Source organism: Pogonomyrmex barbatus, unplaced genomic scaffold (assembly GCF_055798465.1).
Source record: "Pogonomyrmex barbatus isolate J1 unplaced genomic scaffold, ASM5579846v1 scaffold2, whole genome shotgun sequence".
NCBI lineage: Eukaryota > Metazoa > Arthropoda > Insecta > Hymenoptera > Formicidae > Pogonomyrmex > Pogonomyrmex barbatus.
In genome coordinates this window covers 8,799,772-8,819,060 of record NW_028297116.1, presented here as the reverse complement: position 1 = coordinate 8,819,060, position 19,289 = coordinate 8,799,772, and the positions used below count along the sequence as shown (strand labels likewise).

Below are 19,289 nucleotides of genomic sequence, written 5' to 3'. Positions count from 1 at the left end.
TTTAACGGGCATTTTTAATTGAAGCGCAGATACGGAACGTCGGTGCATTTGTAATTACAAATAATAAAATTATCGCGCGTGTAATTATGCCATTTCCAAGTTGCAACGTTACGGCTAGGGCATATTACGTCAACCTTATGCATTATTGCATACAATTGCTTATGAATTATGAAATTAATTAATTTCACATTCTGCGTCGCGTCGCGCTGATACAAAGCCACAATTGGATGCTACGATCTCGCGTACCGGCCATCCTGGAAAATGTCATTTTTAAACCATGGTTAAAATTGTTATTATTATTCGCGATGTGTGCGCCTTGTAAAACGTAAGCGTGCAATAAATGAAATTTATCAAGTAACATCAAAACGTAATTAATTTAAAAAAGATGAAAAGGGTAACGCATAAAAGAGAAGTACCGTAACAATCTCTAACCAGGAATATAATCTATTTCCGCTAAATACTGTGTTCTAACGTATTTCGATATTCAATCGAATGTATCTATGGAAAAGGGTATCGTTTTACTGGCGGATCTGCGAGCGGCAAAACGAAGTTTCAATAACCCAGTTTCGATTTTCAAATAATCCTCCCCGAATCTAAGCCGCGTCTCCTATCGCTCAAAAAATCTATTTGCTCGATCACGAAACTCGATAGGTTTTACAATAAAATGATTTCTTTCAAGTCAACCATAAATCTGAACTTTGAAAAGATTTTAATTTTACGGTGTGCAACGGCGAAGGAATCAGTCTGATCTCTAAGTATATTTTCCGACTTTATTATTACGATAATAATAATATTTCATATGGATTATTTGTTCGAATGATTAAAGAGAGTGGAGAAATGTTTCGTGCGGAAAGATGTCGCGAGTGAAAAATAAAAAATAAAAGATAAAAAATGGGCTTGAGGAATTGAGGAAAACGACGAGAAGTTTCAATACTGCCATTTCGTTCTCCAGGAACCGAGACAATGGCTCAGCCGAGACAATGTTCCGCGCAAAACTTCGTCGTTGGGGTATCTAGTCGGTGGCGCGAATCGTTTTCTCGCTGCTTCACCCACGGCCGGAGGGGTTGGCGGCAGGATAGCATGCCGGGGTGCACGCGGGGGGTGGCCGGCTAAGCGAGGCTCATTTTGTCGGCGGCAGATATGGCGCGGCCCGCCGCCACCCTCAACGCTCCGGCCGCCTTCCACAGCCGCACATCCGGTGCGTGGGGTGCGCGGAGGTGACTGGGGGAATAGATAGTTGAGCCAGGGGTGGAACGGCTGGCTGGCGACATTATTAGACGCCCCCGGTGAGTCACGGTGAGCGACGGTGAGGAAGGGAGCGGACGACGACGACGAGAACGACGACGACGACGACGACGATGACGACGACGACGACGACAGTGGTGATGCCATAGGGTTGGATGGAGGATAATGAGGAAAAAAGACGGTGCACGAGATGTTGCAGCAAGATATCGCACGGCTATCATTTTGCCGCGGAAAAAGGCACCTACCTGCGTGAAGAAAGACGCAATTTTCGCATGCGTCTATCTCCGCCGAAGTATTAATTTGGTTTGCGATGAAAAAAATAAATAACGATGGCGAAGTATCATGCTGTATCATTAAAGAAATTTAAACGTAAAAATGAATGGCATCTTAAGAAGTAAAATTAAAAATAGAAATTTAAATATACATACATACATACATACATACATACACATGTATACACTTCCATCAAATTTTTCTCACCTTTTTATTTCAAAAGAATTTTTCTCACCTTTTTATTTCAAAAGAATTTAAATTTTATGGGTATTTTATTTTGTAGTGACACGTAATGATATTTTGAGATCCAAAGTAATATCGATGGAAGGTATTTATAATACATTTGTTAAAATTATTATAAAAAAATATTTGTATGTAGAATTAAAATAACCGACATATTGAACGATCATAAAACTTTTTCGATACATTTCGCGAGTTATCTCTTTCTTCTTTTTTGCATTTGCAACAAGAAAATAAAACAGCTGGCATCAGCTAGATTTCGTCGATCAGTCGATAGTGGTGCCTGCGGGAAGTGAGCAGCGCTCGAGCGCGCCGGCGGAGTTCTTATTCCCGAAATTAAACGACGACGGTTCATCCCTGCAACCCCACAGCCGGAGCTTTTATTTGATTCGCGATGCGACAGCCAAGATAGCCGGCGCGGCGCCGAGCATGGTGCTCATCCGAGCTCCCTCATGCTCGCGAATGCGGTCTGAAAGCTTTTTCACCGCATAGGAGGAGGAGGAGGAGGAGGGAAGAGGTGAAAGAGGGATGAGGCGGTGGCAAGGGCGGGCAGGCGGGTGATGTTCCATCATGGGGAATGAAAATCAGGGGCCCCCTCGGGGCTCGGAATTAAAATGGCTGTCACACGCAGCCGGGGGTTGTGCTCTTCCTGCGGAAAACCTCGGCGAGAGGAGGAGGAGGAGGAGGAAGAGGATGAAAGGCACCCATCCCCCCGTTGCCGCTTGCCACCCTTTAACCACCCTCTTCCTACTTCTCCGACATTTTTTTGTTACCTTATTCTCTCTTTTCTGCCGGCTGCCTGTCTTTCTCTTTTTTAATCCGTTTCTGCTTCTATCGGAAGCCCCCCCCCTCTCTCTCTCTCTCTCTCTCTCTCTCCGCCCTCTCTCCCCCCTTCCTCTCTTTCTCTCTCTCTCTTTTTCTCTCTTATTTTCAAGACGACTTGTTCGTCGTTTGATCGACACCGATATTCGATCGCTTATGGTAACTATGACCCATAGATAGAAGGTTTATATCCGGGAGTTAGTTAACGAGACATAAAATCATAGAAGTTAAGTAGAAATTACGCTGAGAAACTCCAAATAAAATAATCCTTAGAGCAAAATAGGTCAAAATATCTAATTGATATCTAAATTCATAACTTTTATCAATTATATAATTTATAACGATGTTGTAAAAAATATTTTTTACGTGTATTATATGAAAGATACGAATTATGAATGTGAGAGATAATCTAATGATAATTGGATTCAGAAGTTATATACTCTAATCGGGATAATTATTTGATATAATATGTACTTTCCTAGAGAAATTAACTAAATCAAATATAAATAAATGAAAATTCTTTTATCATCTTTACTTTAGAACACCCAGTATAATCTTACCGTATTCCGTTGTAACCAGTTTTTGCGTCGTCGAGCCAATCTTGCCAAGAGTGCGTAGCTCCTATAGCGTTCCCCCTGTTACGCTCCACCCTCCGTTAGCCCCCGAGGGGATCGAAATTAAAATGACAATGAGGGCAGATCCGAAGGGTGGCTAAAAATGCGTACCCTTGCCATCGTCCAATCAGCAACGAATCCTACGACGCCATCGCGGACCTTTCCCCATTCTGCTCTCTTTTTTTTTTTCCTTTCTGCGGCCCTTTGCGTCCGGAGAAACGTCACGAAATGAAAACGTTTAAAGCGCGATGATCCTTCAGCGAAGTTTTCAACCCTTTCCGCCTTTATTATTCGCGGTCCCTTGGAAAAGTTTTCAAGTAATCGGTCGAAGCTGAAGAGTGATTTTTAATCGGTTCATCGATGACAATTGTTATCGTTGAAAATAAATCTTTTGACGTGCAAAATGAAACACTTCTATAATTTTAATTAATATTTATTATTAATGGTCCGATCATACTAAATTAAATTTACCACTTGTCACTTAAGGACTATTTATTATTTCTAATGAAATATTTAATAGTCGATTTAGAGAAGAAAGTGGATTTTACATATAATCCCTTTTAATTTCATTTCACAATTTAATTGAAGTTGTGTGCATGTGAAGTATATAAAATTTTAAAATCGCTAAATATGCGAGAAAAGATATGGTGAAAAATGTATAATCGCGCTCGGAAATGTACGCAAATATTTTTCAATCGTACAATGAAAGCACAGAGAAGGCGTAACGACGCGCGTTTGGCTCATAACCATTGGTTTCTCACCTAGCCTGTTTGGATATTTCCATGAATATAAAAACGTGATTCGTAGCCGCGTGAAATACTGATTTTTTATTTGCATTTTTTTTACATTTTTCTGCTTCCTCGAATGTTTCAGTAGAGTGATATTTAACTACATAATTTTTTTACCACAGTCATTGCGTTTATCAATCGTTCTATTTAGACTTACTTAAGGTCATCATCTTAGAATTACATATGTATATTTATAAGAGCATGATATTTCTTGATTTATGTTATTATCAAATTACTCGACGTTACTAAATTAAACACACATATATATATATATATATATATATATATATATATATATATATAAATATTAAAATACCTATTAAATACGATATATGATAATTTGCCGCCGATTTGTTTCTCTTTTTTGTTCTCCGTCTCCGCCATTGCGCTGGTCGCAGGAGCGGCGAAAGATGCAAGCGTAAGGAAGAAAAAAGCGTCCGCGAGTTGACGAAAGAAGGAAGGCGGGAGAGGGCGATGCAGAGAACGAAAACGATATCCCGTCGGCACGTGCACGCGGTTAAAAAAGGTTCACGAGATTTCGCCGCGTCGGCCGCGGCTCGGCCTGGTAAAAGCGGAACCGGCTGTCGTGATACGAATCTGACCAATCATAAAGGCCGCATGTACACGCGCATAATGGCCACTTATTCATCTATCCAGGGCCGCGTAGCGGAACAAAGGCGGAAATTAGTCAGGTTCGTTATGCTTATTAATTGATTGACATTTCCGTCATATTGTACGACGAATCGGAAACTGCTCTCTCGTAAGGTCCTCGAGAAACAGACCCCGCGCTTCTGTATGCCGCGCGAAGCTACAGGACGTTTCATTGACAGCGAAGTCAACGATCTGAAGAAACGTGCCGACGCTTCTGTAGGTGGCTTCCGCAGTCAGATTCAGAAGCGAGATTAAAGTTATTGCGCAATAAGAACAATTATACATAACGCGTAAATGTATAATGAATAAGTTGAGAGAAGCCTCGTTTCACAACCTCGCGAGATCGCCTCTCTTTGTGATCAATTATTGTCATCATTTGTCACATTTCAATGTGAAGACAACGCAATTCTAATCCAAAAATAAAGAAAAATGATATTATCGTTCGGTAGGTAGTAACTCATCGTGAAAGCGAGTCTCAAAGGAAAGTCGCTTGAATAGGCCAATTTCAATATTTCTGCATTCTACAAAATTTATTCACAAATAATGATATAACGTTGAAAGAAACGATGGTGGCTCGGAGTAAAAGGCAAAAGAGTTTGCTAACATTTTCAGGGAAAAGGCTTTGGAAATGTTTCGAGGAAATTTCGAAGATAAGCTTAGCTTATGGACGTATCACGCGGTGTTTCCTGATAATTACATATGTAGATATTAATTATTGATTAATACAGCACGTCTATTGGCGGTGATACGGCTGAACAGGAAAAAAGATGAAAATGTAAAATGATGGAAAAACAGCGAGACGGATACGAACGGAATAGATAAAAGGAAAATGAAGCGCAGACGCGAAACGCAAGATGCGACTCGCGAGTGAATCGCAGAAAAATTGCACATAAATGAGAAGTTTTTCATATAACGTATGTTAACGTATAAAAGGCATGTACACATACACACGAAGATACGTTTACTGTACGTATCTGTGCTCTGCATGCTCAAAGAAAGAGCATTCGTATACGAAAATCTCTCTTTTCCGTATGCGTGGTGAACCGTTATCACGTTAAATCTAAATATCCTTTATTTATATTGTTAACCAAACGTGCAAAAAATGTCTGAAATATATATTGAATTTTTTAAATTATTTTTAAGATGTTATCTAGATAAAGAGGAGGGAGACACGCTATTATTTATTCTCCTCGCATGTGCGACATGTTCCATAAAACAGCGTGTCGTCATTTTCAAAAACTACCATCTTTCGACACATGATATCTCGTTATCTGGTCCCCATGAATGTCGAGAAGAATCAAAAAATGCTGGTATGATGCATGAAGGGATGAAGCAATTACGTGGATTCACTAATAATACGATACCCATAGTATGCTGGTCTTCTCTCCTCGCTAATCCATCCTCGTTAAATATAAACCGGTCGAAACAATGATTCTTCGCTACGTTCTATAACAATCATAAAATTGCATCTTTTGTATTTTATAAACGTATTTCAAAAATGTTTTTCTATCACTTTCCTCTCTTGGAGAGGAAGGAGAGGAAAGTGATAGAAAAAAATTTCAATTTTTATACGCAATTACATGCAATTGCGCAATTACATGCAATGTTTAATGTTAAAATAATGTTGTTATTGTTTTTATGCGTGTAATAACTTGTGCGATATTTCAGACGTCAAAGATCCGTTTTGTAAACTCGCGATATTCTATCGCGTATTCATTTTATGCACCCCTCGCGAGAAATTGATAGAAAATGGCCGACCGGTCGATTCTGAAAAGGGTGAAACGGCTCATGTAATGAAGCTCGGGGATTTCTTAATGATGCTGTCGTTGCTAACACTGGCTCTGCTATGTTTATCCTCCGCTAAGGGACGATATGTGAAAAGGAGGGGGCGTATCGATGCCGACATGCAGCTGTGCCTCGTATCATGCACCTATATCCTTGTTGAGAATGGTAATCTATATCGGTGAAGGAATAATGCCACGGGGGTGCCGGAACGGTTTCATTACACGGTTTCCCGAGGGATAATATCCTGGGATATCTCGCCGCGGTCGACCCCACGGGGGTGAAATTCCGTGCCATCAACCCCGCATGAGAGATGAACCCTCTGTGCGGCGACCCCTTACTGGAGGAGCATGAGCTTGAGCAACCCCTTTGGAGGCAAAACGCGTTCGGAGCGAGCAAGGGAGGAAATTGCAGCAACCGACCACATTGGGGCAGGGATCACCATGCGGCGACAGAAAATGGCCGATAGCCTCGTGGCGTTTGCAAATACGAAGGCGCTATTTTAATAACGGTACAGCGAGAGCGAGTTACATCCGTTTCTGGGATGTCTATTCTCTCGCGAAATTACAGAAAGAGCGATACGAAGCGAATTCAGTAACACAACGAGCGCTATTATCTATTTCCAGCTTTTCCCTTTTGTTTCTAGTTATGAGATTTTTAAAGAGAGTTAAAAAAAAAATAGAGAATATACTCCATAATACAGTTTTATATTTTGAGATCATTTTTATTAAAGAAACTGACGCGAGAAGTTTCACGAAGCACATTGACGTTTTACGGAACGTATTTTTTTTTCTTTTTTTTTTTTACGTTTCGGCACCCTTTGAAGCTGTCATACGAATAAAGCTTGCCTACCTTGATGCTATTATATCGCGAGCATGCTCGTGCGCGTTGCGATTAGTATTTAATGCACACAATGTATAGGAAAGGGTCCTTTTTCCCGTATCAGATGCGAGATTGGTCTTAGACCAGTTATTAGGCCGCTGACAGGCCTATATAATCCGACTGCCTTTCGTAATGTACAGAACGAAAAATATAATGCCTATTAGCGAGGATCTTTTCAGCGCGGTCCGTGTTGCCCTGAGAGATTTTTTCTTTGCCATTATTTCCTTTTTCCTCGCATCGGCCGCGCGTTGCTTCGCGCGGTAATTTTTCATTTCCTCCTGTCCATTTTGCTTCTAAATCTTGTGTCCATCTAACGATAAAATACAGATTTAAAGACAATTTTTTCCCTATGTGTATATAATATCACGAAAAATTTAAATCACTTACTATACAAAAACAATGAAGATAATGAAATTGGCAACTATATAATTAATGGAATATTTATTTTATATATAAATATATAACTATATATATATTTATGCATATTTATTTATGTATTTATTTTAGTTGTTTCTCGATAGTATCCATCAATTTGAAATTGTAAAATCTTCACTTAAAAAAATACTTTTTTTTCCCGAGAATTTATGTCATTTTTTAATAATATTTAAAATTGTTCTGTTTCAGAGAAAATCTGTCAAGAAAACTGCGAGAAAATAGATGCAGGTAAGTCTAACAGATAAAATATATATTCTTCTTTTATTTATTATATTTTTTTGTCGATGTGACGCACCTGTTTCACCTGTTACGTTTAAAACACGGTCGGTTACGACAACGCATTTGTTAATGAAAACGTTGCCGAGAGTTGGTCGAGAGAAAGAGATTTCCGTCAGTTTTACATGGTTTAGTGGATACATTGTATCCTCGGACACGAAACGAAATGTTACGCGAACGTTCCAGGTGTCTGCCCCTATTGTACATGGCGATACTCGAAAAGCACGAAGCGAATATGATGTAACATAATTCGAGCCATTGAAGCGCGAAGACCCGCCGTAGTTATTATATTTAATACAGCATCCCGATCAGTTAACATCTGCCCGCGGCTCGCTTCTTTATCACAAACGAGAAGAATACTCTCGAGTATTTAATGTGTAACAGCGTGACGAATATGTTCATAGTCAATATATTTAGTTGATAGATTTTATGCTCTTTCAAAGATGACATTACTAATTGTGTACGAAACTTTAAAATAATTTCCAACTTGATTTTAGTCGACAAATATTGATCGCAGCGGATATATATATATATTTTTTTTTATTTTATGTTTTTATTCAGTGCCTCAATAATGCGAGAATAGTTTTTATTTCATCATGACACGGACACAATAATGTAATGTAATGTGTGGTAAATATGAAAAAGAAGATTACATAATTATGCACACTTTAGCTTAATAATAGTTTTATGAATGTTATTTGTATATAATAAATTGTAAAAATGATTTAACGGTGCGTTACAATGCAGACTATGGTTCTCGGTTCGTTAGTGATCGCGAGACCGCACGCGGATTTGCTTCGATGAAAATTACTGCGCATAATCAACTCATATATTATTTGTAAATTACGGTTAATGATTATCATTATCTTCGATTTGAATGTAACTAATGTTACATTTGCAACACTAATACGTGTTGTCCATTATTCATGAGCTTTCGAAATAATATCACAGCATGCCCGCACATCTCAATACGATCGAGCGCATCAAACTGATATACAATTTAAAAACGGAATGCTTTATTTTTTTATTAGTGTAATTTTATTGAATGTTATTGCGCTAGTTACTCGTAATTTTTTTTTTGTTAGTTACCTCGACATATTTTTCAAAAAAAAAATTTAAAAAAAGCATATGAAACGTAACATTATCTTCCTAGTTGCGAGTTACGATAAGAGTTAGGAAAAAAAAAATTCAATTCAGAAGAGCGTGATTTCATATTCAGAAGATGTATTTTCCCCGTTGCGTTGAGGTCTGGCGAATATCTTATGATGTTGCTAGGTTTAATAGCTGACGTTGAAGCGCGCGATGGAATATATTTCCGTTCGACGTCCATATATTATAACGCAACCTCGAAAGAGACCATCGATACGACCTATCGGCGGTAACATTACCGACCATGTGACGGCGGCTGTCGCCACCGCCACCGCCACCGCCTCCGCCGTCATCACCGTCGTCGTTCGCGAGCCCATATTCCGCCACGCGGGGAGACGGGGGTTGCGCGGCAGCGCGGTAGGGTGGGTAATGTCGGGAAATGCAGCTAACGAAGTTTACGAAGACACTTAACGGAATTACGCCCTCGCTCGCAATGGTCCCCCGTCGTCAACCCCCGCCGTCGTCCGTCTCCACGTACATCGTCCAAGCCATCCGCCCCAAGCGTCCCTTTACACTTTTCCGGCGGCAGGAAGGTCGCGTTAATTACCGACGGAGGCAAGAAGCCAGGGAAACGGTGGCGAGATATTTCGTCCTCGACGCGGAGCGTCGATGGTTACGAAAGTCGGCTATGGGGGCGGGCGATGAAGGATGGCGAAGGGGTGCCGGTGATGCGCGGGGGAGGGTAGCCAGAAGTGGGAGCGGGCCGGGAAGGGGTCGGTTTGCGCCGAAGAAGGGTGTTATTGACATGGTGGGTGTCGCGTCGTCGGCCATCTTGGGCCGCCGCGGTCTCCCCGCCGCCGTCACCTCCTCGTCCTCCTCGTTTTCCTCTTCCTCCCATTGCCACCGCCACCCTCTTCGTCGCATTCGCTCTGCTTCCCATCGCGTCCGAAGGACATCCTTGTGTTCTCCCTTGTACCGAGTGACATTCGGGCTGTGTGCCCAGCCTAACCTGCCCGGCGGACGCCCTGGGCCACCCTTTTCGACCAACCCCGACAACGAGCTGCGAGGATCCCGGGGGCTGCTTGTCGCCATGGCGACCGAACCCTCGCCCAATCCCCTCAACCAAACGCCGATTCCCTATCCCTCGGCACTTCGCTACCCTCTTCCGCCACCCCCTCCTCGTCGCGCGCGTCGTTCGCGCTGCCATCCTCGTCGCCAAAGAGAGTCTTTCGATATCCTCGTGCGCCTCTCTTTGACGTCTTCGCCTTTTTCTCCTCATGCTTCTTTTGTCTTCTTTTTCCACTTTTCCTTCACTATTTCTTCATCCTCTTTGTCTGGTAACTAAATGCCAATCTTCTTTTTTTCTTTGGAATTTGTGTCGTCTTCTTTTTGTTTTCTTCCATTATAGTTCATTTTTGTCGATATCTTTTTCTTCTTGAACATTTTCGAATTTTATCTTAGTGTCTTTTTAATGTTTGTCATGCTTAAGCCAAATAATATCTTATATTTCACGATAAATCTCGCATCTTTGCTGTTTTTTTCTCTTTATTTTTGTGATTTTTGTTATTTTTTATATTTTACAATTTTATATTTAAACATGATACAATCAGCTTCCATTTTTTATTATCACGTTCTAAGAAACTAATATATTCACTTTGAAATGAAGAAAATTATAATCATTTATAATTTTTTAAAATTATTTACATTTTTTTCTATGATATTTACTTATAACACTGTACTTTTATGTTTCATATAACGCGTATTATTCAATTGTTTAATATTTTTAGAAAGTACCATGTATTTTTTGTTTTTTTAATCATAAAATTTTTTTTCTAAATTTAGAAATTTTTAAATCTTATTTCTGTCGCGCTCTATATTCCGAACTCTCGCAATTCTTCCGTCAATACCGATAAAAATCTGGCATCCGATATTGATAACCGATATAATTAAAGGTTAATAACACTTTTCTATATTGATTAAAAAAAACATTGGCGTTTCGTACATATTGCTTAAAATGCGAATTGCGGTTTCGGTGTTACACGAATTTAATGGTCCGCGCCAAGTAAAAAATGTCTAGCGGTATTTGGAATTGGTTAACTGGTGGCGTTAATTCCGCTAATTATATTGAAGAGGCGATCCTGAGAGGGAATTCTGTACGTTCTTCCTTTTGTTCGAGAATCCTTTATCAAACAGTCTCGAAGGTATAAAGTTGCTCACCCTCCAATCCCGCGAAATTGACGGATATTAGGAAGGACTTCGCCGCGGCTTTTGTCTCATTCGGCCACAAAGTTTCACGAAGCACCACAAGCCCGACCAATTAGCAACGATTTCCTAAAATCAGGTTGTAACCATGAGCTAATTGGCACTTGACATTCAACCCACTCCTTCGTCCGTCGCGAGACATTCTTAAACCACAATTATCGATGATAAATGCTCCAATTAATTGCATACTTCTATTAAAGGAGCCCTCGAGGAGATTTTATATCGCGTGGGTTTTTCGTCATTTTAAAAATAGTACAAACATTTTCTGTTATATTTTAGGATTCGCGAATTTATCTGAAACGTTTATTTATATCGAGTATCGGAGGTATCTCTTTTAGAAAATCAATGAATCATCAGTATATCAATAATGCAAAGAATATATTTAAAATCGTTGTCTACGGGATAACATTTTTAACGTATTCTACGCATTTGTGTAAAAACAAATACTCGATATATCGGGAGCAAAGTATCGACGTTTCAATGGCGTTGAAGTAGCTTAAGCACTCTCGGCTTCCGAGACGTGACGGAGCGTTCGAATAAACTCGGCGATCCGGCTGGACTGTGCTCGCCATACCAGCTGCATTGCGGCGAAACAGAAGACGCCTGTCATCGGAGGACTTCGACGTAGGAGATCGCATCGAAATGCGATTCCGTAAATGCGCAACATGACTCTTCATTCACGGATCGCGCCGCCGCGGCCAGTCGTGGTTTTAAAATAGTGTTCACGGGGACGAATGCGAGGATGACCGTGGGGTGACAACGATTCGATTAATTAATGCTGGTGGAAGTGCCGCGTCGCGTCGCGTTTGTGCGGCGATAGGGCCGGAAGCGCACGCCGAGCAAGTACAAAAAAAAAGAGGAAGAGAGAGAGAGAGAGAGAGAGAGAGAGAGAGAGAGAGAGAGAGAGAGAGAGAGAGAGAGAGAGAGAGAGAGAGAGAGAAGAATCGCGGCCTTTATGTGCGCGAATCAACTGTTTATTCAGCATATAGTGAAAACGAGAGAAAGAGGAGAAAGAGATGCAACGAGAGTGCGGCGGGGAGGGATCGAGGGAGGAGAGGTTGAGCGGGGGAGGAGGGAATGCAACAGCAAGCGCGAGTGATCGACGTGAAACGAGTTCATTCATGCTTGGATGTTGTAATCCTGAATGGACGTAGAATGGATCGAATCGCTACGCGATTAGATTGGGTTGTGTGGCTCGACTTGATATTTTTCTTTTTTTTCTTTTTTTTTTTCTTTTGTTTTATTTGAAAGGTACGAGTGATTAATATGTGGATAAAGGTGACGTAAATTAAACTTGCCCCATGCAAGTTTCGTTTCCCTGTACATCTAGTTAAAGCGTAATCGCACGGTCCTCAGCCATTTAATAATATCGAACGTGTACGATCTAAGGTCAGAGCCACGTATTTAAAATGTTGAGTTTCAATGTCCTTTTGTGAATTAATATTAATTTTTGCGAACGAATCTAGCGTCGCGCTTGACGATCCGGCGTTAAAATCCAAGCTCGTGGGCGAAGTTAAAAGGGCGCCTCTCTATCTCTCAAGGGTGCGATAACTTTCAGCGCCGACTGTATCGCTCGGATGATGTATCCCCCGGGGGTTTTCTCCCCTTGGGTGTTGGGGTGTGTTTCGTTGCCTGGCAACGACACCCTCGAAGTCCGCGCTCTGATTGGCCCCGTCTCGCTTTTCCTGTCTTAGCCTCTCTTCTCACCCCGTCGCCAATCAGACCCCCCTTCGCCCCATGCTACCGTACCACTCGTCCTGTGCTCTCGCCGATGGAAACCGCCGTCGTCGGGGCGAAGTGCACACATGGGCGCGCGTGTAGAGAAAAGAATAAGAAAAGAAAAAAAAAAAAAACACGCTGCAACACGTCTACGCGAACAGAACGCGAGGAGGAATTAGGGGTAGCTCGCCGGGATAGCCTCAAGTCTCAATGCATGTGCATGATCACATGCACATGACGAGGCGATGTAGTATTATCTCGAATAAATAACACGAATTTCTTGTTACTCCTACATTATTATACGGGAAAAACATGCCGAAGAGAAAGTGCAACGCGTGACTCTGCGTCTCTTTTACTGAACTTGATTTTTTTACGGATACGTGTAAATCCTCCTAATAATATACATCTCAGCCACGTATTTTTTCTTTTAGTACCGAGTAGAAATCCACGAGTGCACCTCTAAGATAATTTCGGCGTTGAGAGATTAGTTTCGCGGGACGAAATACCGGAATCTTATTTGCCGTAGATTCATTCATTCTAAATCCGATTACGAGTAAATAACCGCCGTTTCGTCGGCTCTCGATGTCATCGAGAGTCATTCCTATTTTTACGGCTCTGTAAATTGTACGAAAGGATTAAGAGCGATTCCATTGGCTTCCTTTTCAATGCCTTCTTCGAGTAGCCGGCTTGTTGTCGAGGCAGCACAGCGCTACGAGAGGCTTAAACCTTCCTATTGATCCCGTTCAATGGATTCGTGCCCTTTCACGTGCCAGCATTCGTAATGTTTTGACATCTTTTGCGCTCGTCTCTTCGCCTCCCGCTTACTTCCTCTAACACTGGGAAATACATCTCTTCTGCCTCCAATTTATCAGTTAATAATAATTTCTATTTCTCTCGTCGTTAATACATATACATAAATTTATTTTATTTTTTTTTTTATAAATACCGATCTTACAATGCCGATAAAAATCTTTACAAATGCAAAGGTTAATAATTTTTTTATGTTTTTATCCATTTAGATAGCTCATGTTGCGATGATGATTCTTTAAATGACAATTTCTTCCTAAACTCGTCACAATATTTCAACAAAGAATGGCGCGATGAAATTTCGAGCAAAGCCAAGTAAATGCTTAAATATAATAGATGCATATCTGTACAGGAACGAATAGTAAAGCTACTCGTTTATTACAGATCGCGCAAAGTGCCAAAAATATTTTACGGAACGCGAACTCACAAGCAAATCGAACAGGTTATCAGAGAATTCAAGAAAACTGCGTATAGACACAAAAGGTAAAAATACTTTGCAAAATATGATTTTATTAAATGAATGTATAATGAATGAGTTTTTTTTTTCAGGATGACTGTATTGAGCAGTCGAGATCACACATGTATTCAGAATACCAATAGGAACAAGAATGATTTGTGTCACGAACTACTGGATCCGCTACAGGTTTTTACAAGTTTTATATAATATAAGTTTTAAATAATTTATTATACTATACTTACGTATAGTACTTAAATAATTACATAACGAGATTATTTTTGCGCGTAGGTTAAAAAATGTGAGTATTACTTTAATGACACCAATAAGAAAGAACCGGTATTTAGTCAATTGAATTCACCTTGGGATATCGAAGATTTGATCTCGTTTGGCAAAAACAAAAGGCTATGCCCATATTTTGGCGCAAGATCTTTAATGGTTCAGGCGGATATCGTATTTTGTCCTTATAATTATATCCTGTATCCAGAAATTCGTGAGAGTGTAAGCATAATAAATGATTGCTACTCAATCATCTAAAATTAAGAAGTACTTATGAACCGTTATAATAATAAAAATATTTGGTTCACAAAGTATTCAATATCTTAAATTTATCCTGAAATAGCATAAAATACTTTCACACTCTATGATATTAAATGTCGAATATTGGTATAAACCGTATAATTAAAATGTACAGATGCAAATCAATCTGAGAGGAAATATCGTAATTCTCGATGAAGCCCACAATGTTGAAGATATATGTCGAGAGGCTGCTAGTGTCTCTCTCAAAGATTACGAGCTTACAAATGCTGCTAAAGAATGTCTACATCTTTTACACAAAGGCCGTGACCATCATGTTTACGATACCATTCACAGATATTTAATGGATTTCGTAAAATTTCTTAAAAATGTCGATGTCAAGGAAGATGTGAACGTATGTAGTTATTAAATAATGAATTAAGTGTCAGTTTTTTTATTTTTATTTGAATTTTATATATCATTGTGACTTATTCAAATTCTTATCTCGTAGATATACTTAGATATTTTTTACGAATTTATAAATAGTTATATAATCGATACTTTTATTTGTTATTATTATATATTATATTATTATATTATATTATTATATTATTATATTATTATATATATATATATATATATATATATATATATATATATATGCTTCAGAGTTTTAATAATGATATGACCAGTAAACATTGGCCTGGCATCGAATTTCGGGTTTTGCTCGACATATATAACATCGGGAGTCTTAGCTTTTCCAATTTTTATGCCGCCAGTACTGTGGCTATAAATGATTTTGGGAAAAATATGAAGGAAGAGATTCGTAAGGAAGAAATGATGCTCACTATTTCACGTGAGACTAAGAAAATTCTTGAGTATCTCTGTTACGCTATGCAATCGCTTGCATCAGACAGTTCTGTTCATGATTACAGAGTATATGTCATAGAAACGATTGAGTCTACTAAGAAATTTGTAAGTCCATCTGAGCAATATAATTACGATCATTCAACATAATTATGATCTGCACAATGGTATCACATATTACGTAATTATTTTCTACCAGGCATTCGGTGATGAGTGGACTTCGAGAGGCAAAGTACGAACTTTTAAGCTAATATGTATGAATCCTGCTATAGTTTTTAAACCTTTGGCTCTTAGTGTCCGTTCTATAATACTTGCTTCGGGTACTTTGACACCAACCACATCATTTCAAAGTGAACTCGACACGCAATTTCCACATTTAGTCAATCCTCAACATATTATACCTTCAGATCAAGTGTACGTAAGATGTATTTCACAAGGGCCAAATGGAAAATTTTTAAATGCCAGATATGAGAATATGAATACTTTGAATTTCCAGGTGAGAAACAGTTTTATTTCGTTTTAATGACGTATACAAAAATCAGACGATAATTTATAAATTTTTTATTTCATAATAGGACGAGCTTGGTGAATTAATTCTTAAAGTATGTGATGCAGTACCATATGGTGTATTATGTTTTTTTTCGTCTTATAAGGCAATGAACACGCTTCACGAAAGATGGAAGAATAATGGCATGTGGAATAAACTCTCAGAATTGAAGTCAATTTTTGTGGAGCCGAAAGATAATAAAAATTTGCTCGCAGTCATGAATCAATATCGTAGTGTCATTGAGGAATCATCATCTAAATCATTTCGAGAAGCATGCGGAGCTATTTTATTTGCAGTTTTCAGAGGCAAGATAGCGGAAGGAATTGATTTTAGTGATAACGAGGCTCGTTGCGTATTAGCAGTAAGTAATATTTCAAATTCTATATTGGATTTACATATTTATAGGCATGTATGTGTATGCATCATACATTTTTTAATCATTTTTACACTTATTAGGTGGGCATCCCATTTTCTTATAAAAACAATGATATAGACTTAAAGATGAAGTACAATGATTCAAATACATCTAAAGGATTATTATCTGGTAGTGAATGGTATGTCGTAAATGCATTTAGGGCACTAAATCAGGCGATAGGTCGTTGCGTCAGGCATATAAACGATTGGGGTGCTGTGCTGCTAGTAGATGAAAGGTACGCACAAGATATAATATTTGATAATAGTCATAAATAAAAATTTCATTACAATTATTTGCACAGATTTAAAGAGTCAAAAAACATTACTTATTTACCAAAGTGGATTAGAACAAATGTAAGTCCTAATTATCATTACAATAAATTAAACTATATTTACAATTTATATTTATATATATTTATAATTTATATTCATATTGCAGATAAAGCAAACTTATAAGGAGAATTACAATCTACAAATGGATCTTGAAGATTTTGTAGCGATACAAGTTGCACGTGAAAGGGGAAAAAAGTTAAAAAATTAATTACATTTAAAGATAATGCAAAAAAGAGCCGAATTTATACGCTGAATGAAAGAGCATTTTTATTAAAAATGATTAACAAATAACATAATGTTATGCATTCCCTTCTATTTATATATCCTATTTTCTATTTAAAGTTATTTTTTAATTGTGTCTCTTTTCTCAATCATTCTTAACTGTTTCTTTTTCATTCTTTTGAGTTTTGTAGTATTCGTAATCTGGAAATAATAAAAATTTTATAATTTTATGTGTACCCAACAAATATATACTATATTTATAAATTATATTAATTCCCACTTACAACTTGCACAATTTCGCTCTTTTTTCTATTCTCTTCTGCTCTCTTCAAGTTTTCTCTCCTCCGTTGCTTCTTAGCCTCCTTCTGTGCCTGCTTTTCAGCCTTAATCGCTCGTGACATCTCTTTAACACGTTTCAAATCTTCTCTCAATTTTTGTTTCTTAGCGAACGAGAGTCGAATTCCACGTGTTTTAATTATAGATGAAAATCTGTACAATGAGTATTTGCATCATTGATATCTTTACACTTATTTATTATATGAAATGTTAGGATATAACAAAGTAGACATCAGAAATAATTTTAAGACTACATCAATTATTGTGATTTACTAAAATAGAGTTAAAATAGAGTTATGTTATAAATATATATAACTATTACGAATGAGATGTTCGATGCAACATTTATTGAGTAAACAAATCCTTGAACAAAAAATATTCAAATAGCAATAAAGATAAAATAAATCATGTTTGAAAAAAGATTTGACAATGGTTTAACTCTATAACATTCATGAAAAGAAGAAAAAAAAGAATTGTATTATCATCGAAAACTGTAAAACTTACTTCGTTTTTTCTTCCTTCCATATCCTACCAGATTTTGGTTTGCCTCGTGGAATATATTGTTTCTCGCGTTTCTCAAGTTCAGGCGATTTTGATATATCTTTATTTTGTGTCGGTGCTGCATTGCCGTTTAATATATCTTCCATACACGTTGCGTTTTCATTAGTCGTCATCTTTTGAAAATATTAACAAAATATAGCTCTTAAATTATTCCGGCATATAAACAGTTCTTTTCTTTCAGAGGTTAGAATCCAACATGTGGCTACAGAAGCGCAAAGATGCGGATGATAAACGAAACACAATCATCGCCAACTGCATTACCGGTACCCGAAAATGTCAAATATTAAAGTAAAAAAAAATTATTCTTGATTTATTAACTTGTGTCATCTCTATTTTTATCTTTAATTTAGTCTTTGTTAGACGATCTCCTTTATCACAATAGTTTGTACATAATTGTATATCTGATGAATTGTCTGATGTCTGATTGTATAATTAATTAAATATATAGTTGTAAATGCGTGTATAATAAAAAAAGACACATTAAAATATAATAATAGTTTGAAATTAGAAATAAAACTAAAATACTTTATATTTAATTTTACCATATATCTTGTTCTACTTTGTATCTTAAATATATTACGTTAAATAAAAATATTTAATTTGAATTAGTGAAAAAAAAGAAAAAAACGAAAATTCGAAATGTGCATACACGTGCAAACGATAAGCAATCGAATGAGCTATAGAAACTTTGTTTTTCAATGTTAGGGGGGCTATCTTCACACAGGTTATACTTCCCACGTAGTTTTTCCCCATATACTTCCCACATAATTTTTCCCATATACTTCCCACATAATTTTTCTTATATACTTCCCGCATAGTTTTTCCCATATACTTCCCACATAGTTCTTCCCATATACTTCCCACGTAGTTTTTCCCATTTAGTTCCCACATAGTTTTTCCCATATACTTCCCACATAATTTTTCCCATATACAATTCCCACATAGTTTTTTCCATATACTTCCTACATAGTTTTTCCCATATGCTTCCCACATAGTTTTTCCCATATACTTCTCACATAGTTTTTCCCATATACTTCCAACATAGTTTTTCCCATATACTTCCCACATAGTTCTTCCCATATACTTCCCACATAGTTTTCCCCATGTACTTCTCACATAGTTCTTCCCATATACTTCCCAAATAGTTTTTCCCA

General features: G+C 38.1%; 2 protein-coding genes across 6 annotated transcripts in view; one reads left to right on the top strand and one right to left on the bottom strand.

Moving 5' to 3' along the window:
* Window positions 1-17,474, top strand: part of LOC105427592 (Fanconi anemia group J protein homolog) — a 43,768-nt gene extending 26,294 nt beyond the window's left edge. For all 5 annotated transcript variants that reach the window (XM_011639395.3, XM_089075832.1, XM_089075834.1 and 2 more), the window contains 12 exons: window positions 7,922-7,960; window positions 14,098-14,200; window positions 14,270-14,368; window positions 14,435-14,528; window positions 14,631-14,840; window positions 15,034-15,270; window positions 15,525-15,830; window positions 15,922-16,218; window positions 16,298-16,630; window positions 16,726-16,919; window positions 16,986-17,037; window positions 17,123-17,474. In XM_011639395.3, the coding sequence (XP_011637697.2) occupies window positions 7,922-7,960; window positions 14,098-14,200; window positions 14,270-14,368; window positions 14,435-14,528; window positions 14,631-14,840; window positions 15,034-15,270; window positions 15,525-15,830; window positions 15,922-16,218; window positions 16,298-16,630; window positions 16,726-16,919; window positions 16,986-17,037; window positions 17,123-17,224 (2,066 nt within the window). In that variant the 3' untranslated portion in view covers window positions 17,225-17,474. The remainder of the gene's footprint in view (window positions 1-7,921; window positions 7,961-14,097; window positions 14,201-14,269; window positions 14,369-14,434; window positions 14,529-14,630; window positions 14,841-15,033; window positions 15,271-15,524; window positions 15,831-15,921; window positions 16,219-16,297; window positions 16,631-16,725; window positions 16,920-16,985; window positions 17,038-17,122) is intronic.
* On the bottom strand, window positions 17,258-18,248 carry LOC105427591 (coiled-coil domain-containing protein 86). Its single transcript, XM_011639392.2, has 3 exons — window positions 18,079-18,248; window positions 17,523-17,727; window positions 17,258-17,439 (listed from the first exon to the last, which is right to left on the bottom strand). The coding sequence occupies exons 1-3, from the start codon at window positions 18,246-18,248 to the stop codon at window positions 17,359-17,361; spliced, it is 456 nt and encodes a 151-aa protein (XP_011637694.1). The 3' UTR covers window positions 17,258-17,358.
* Between the last annotated feature and the right edge of the window lie 1,041 nt (window positions 18,249-19,289).

Coding starts and splice junctions, on each gene's coding strand:
- LOC105427591 (XM_011639392.2), bottom strand. CDS start 18,248: ATGACGACTAATGAAAACGCAACGTGTATGGAAGATATATTAAACGGC. Junction 17,728..18,078: donor TGGAAGGAAGAAAAAACGAA/GTAAGTTTTACA, acceptor CTCATTGTACAG/ATTTTCATCTATAATTAAAA. Junction 17,440..17,522: donor AGAGCGAAATTGTGCAAGTT/GTAAGTGGGAAT, acceptor TATTATTTCCAG/ATTACGAATACTACAAAACT.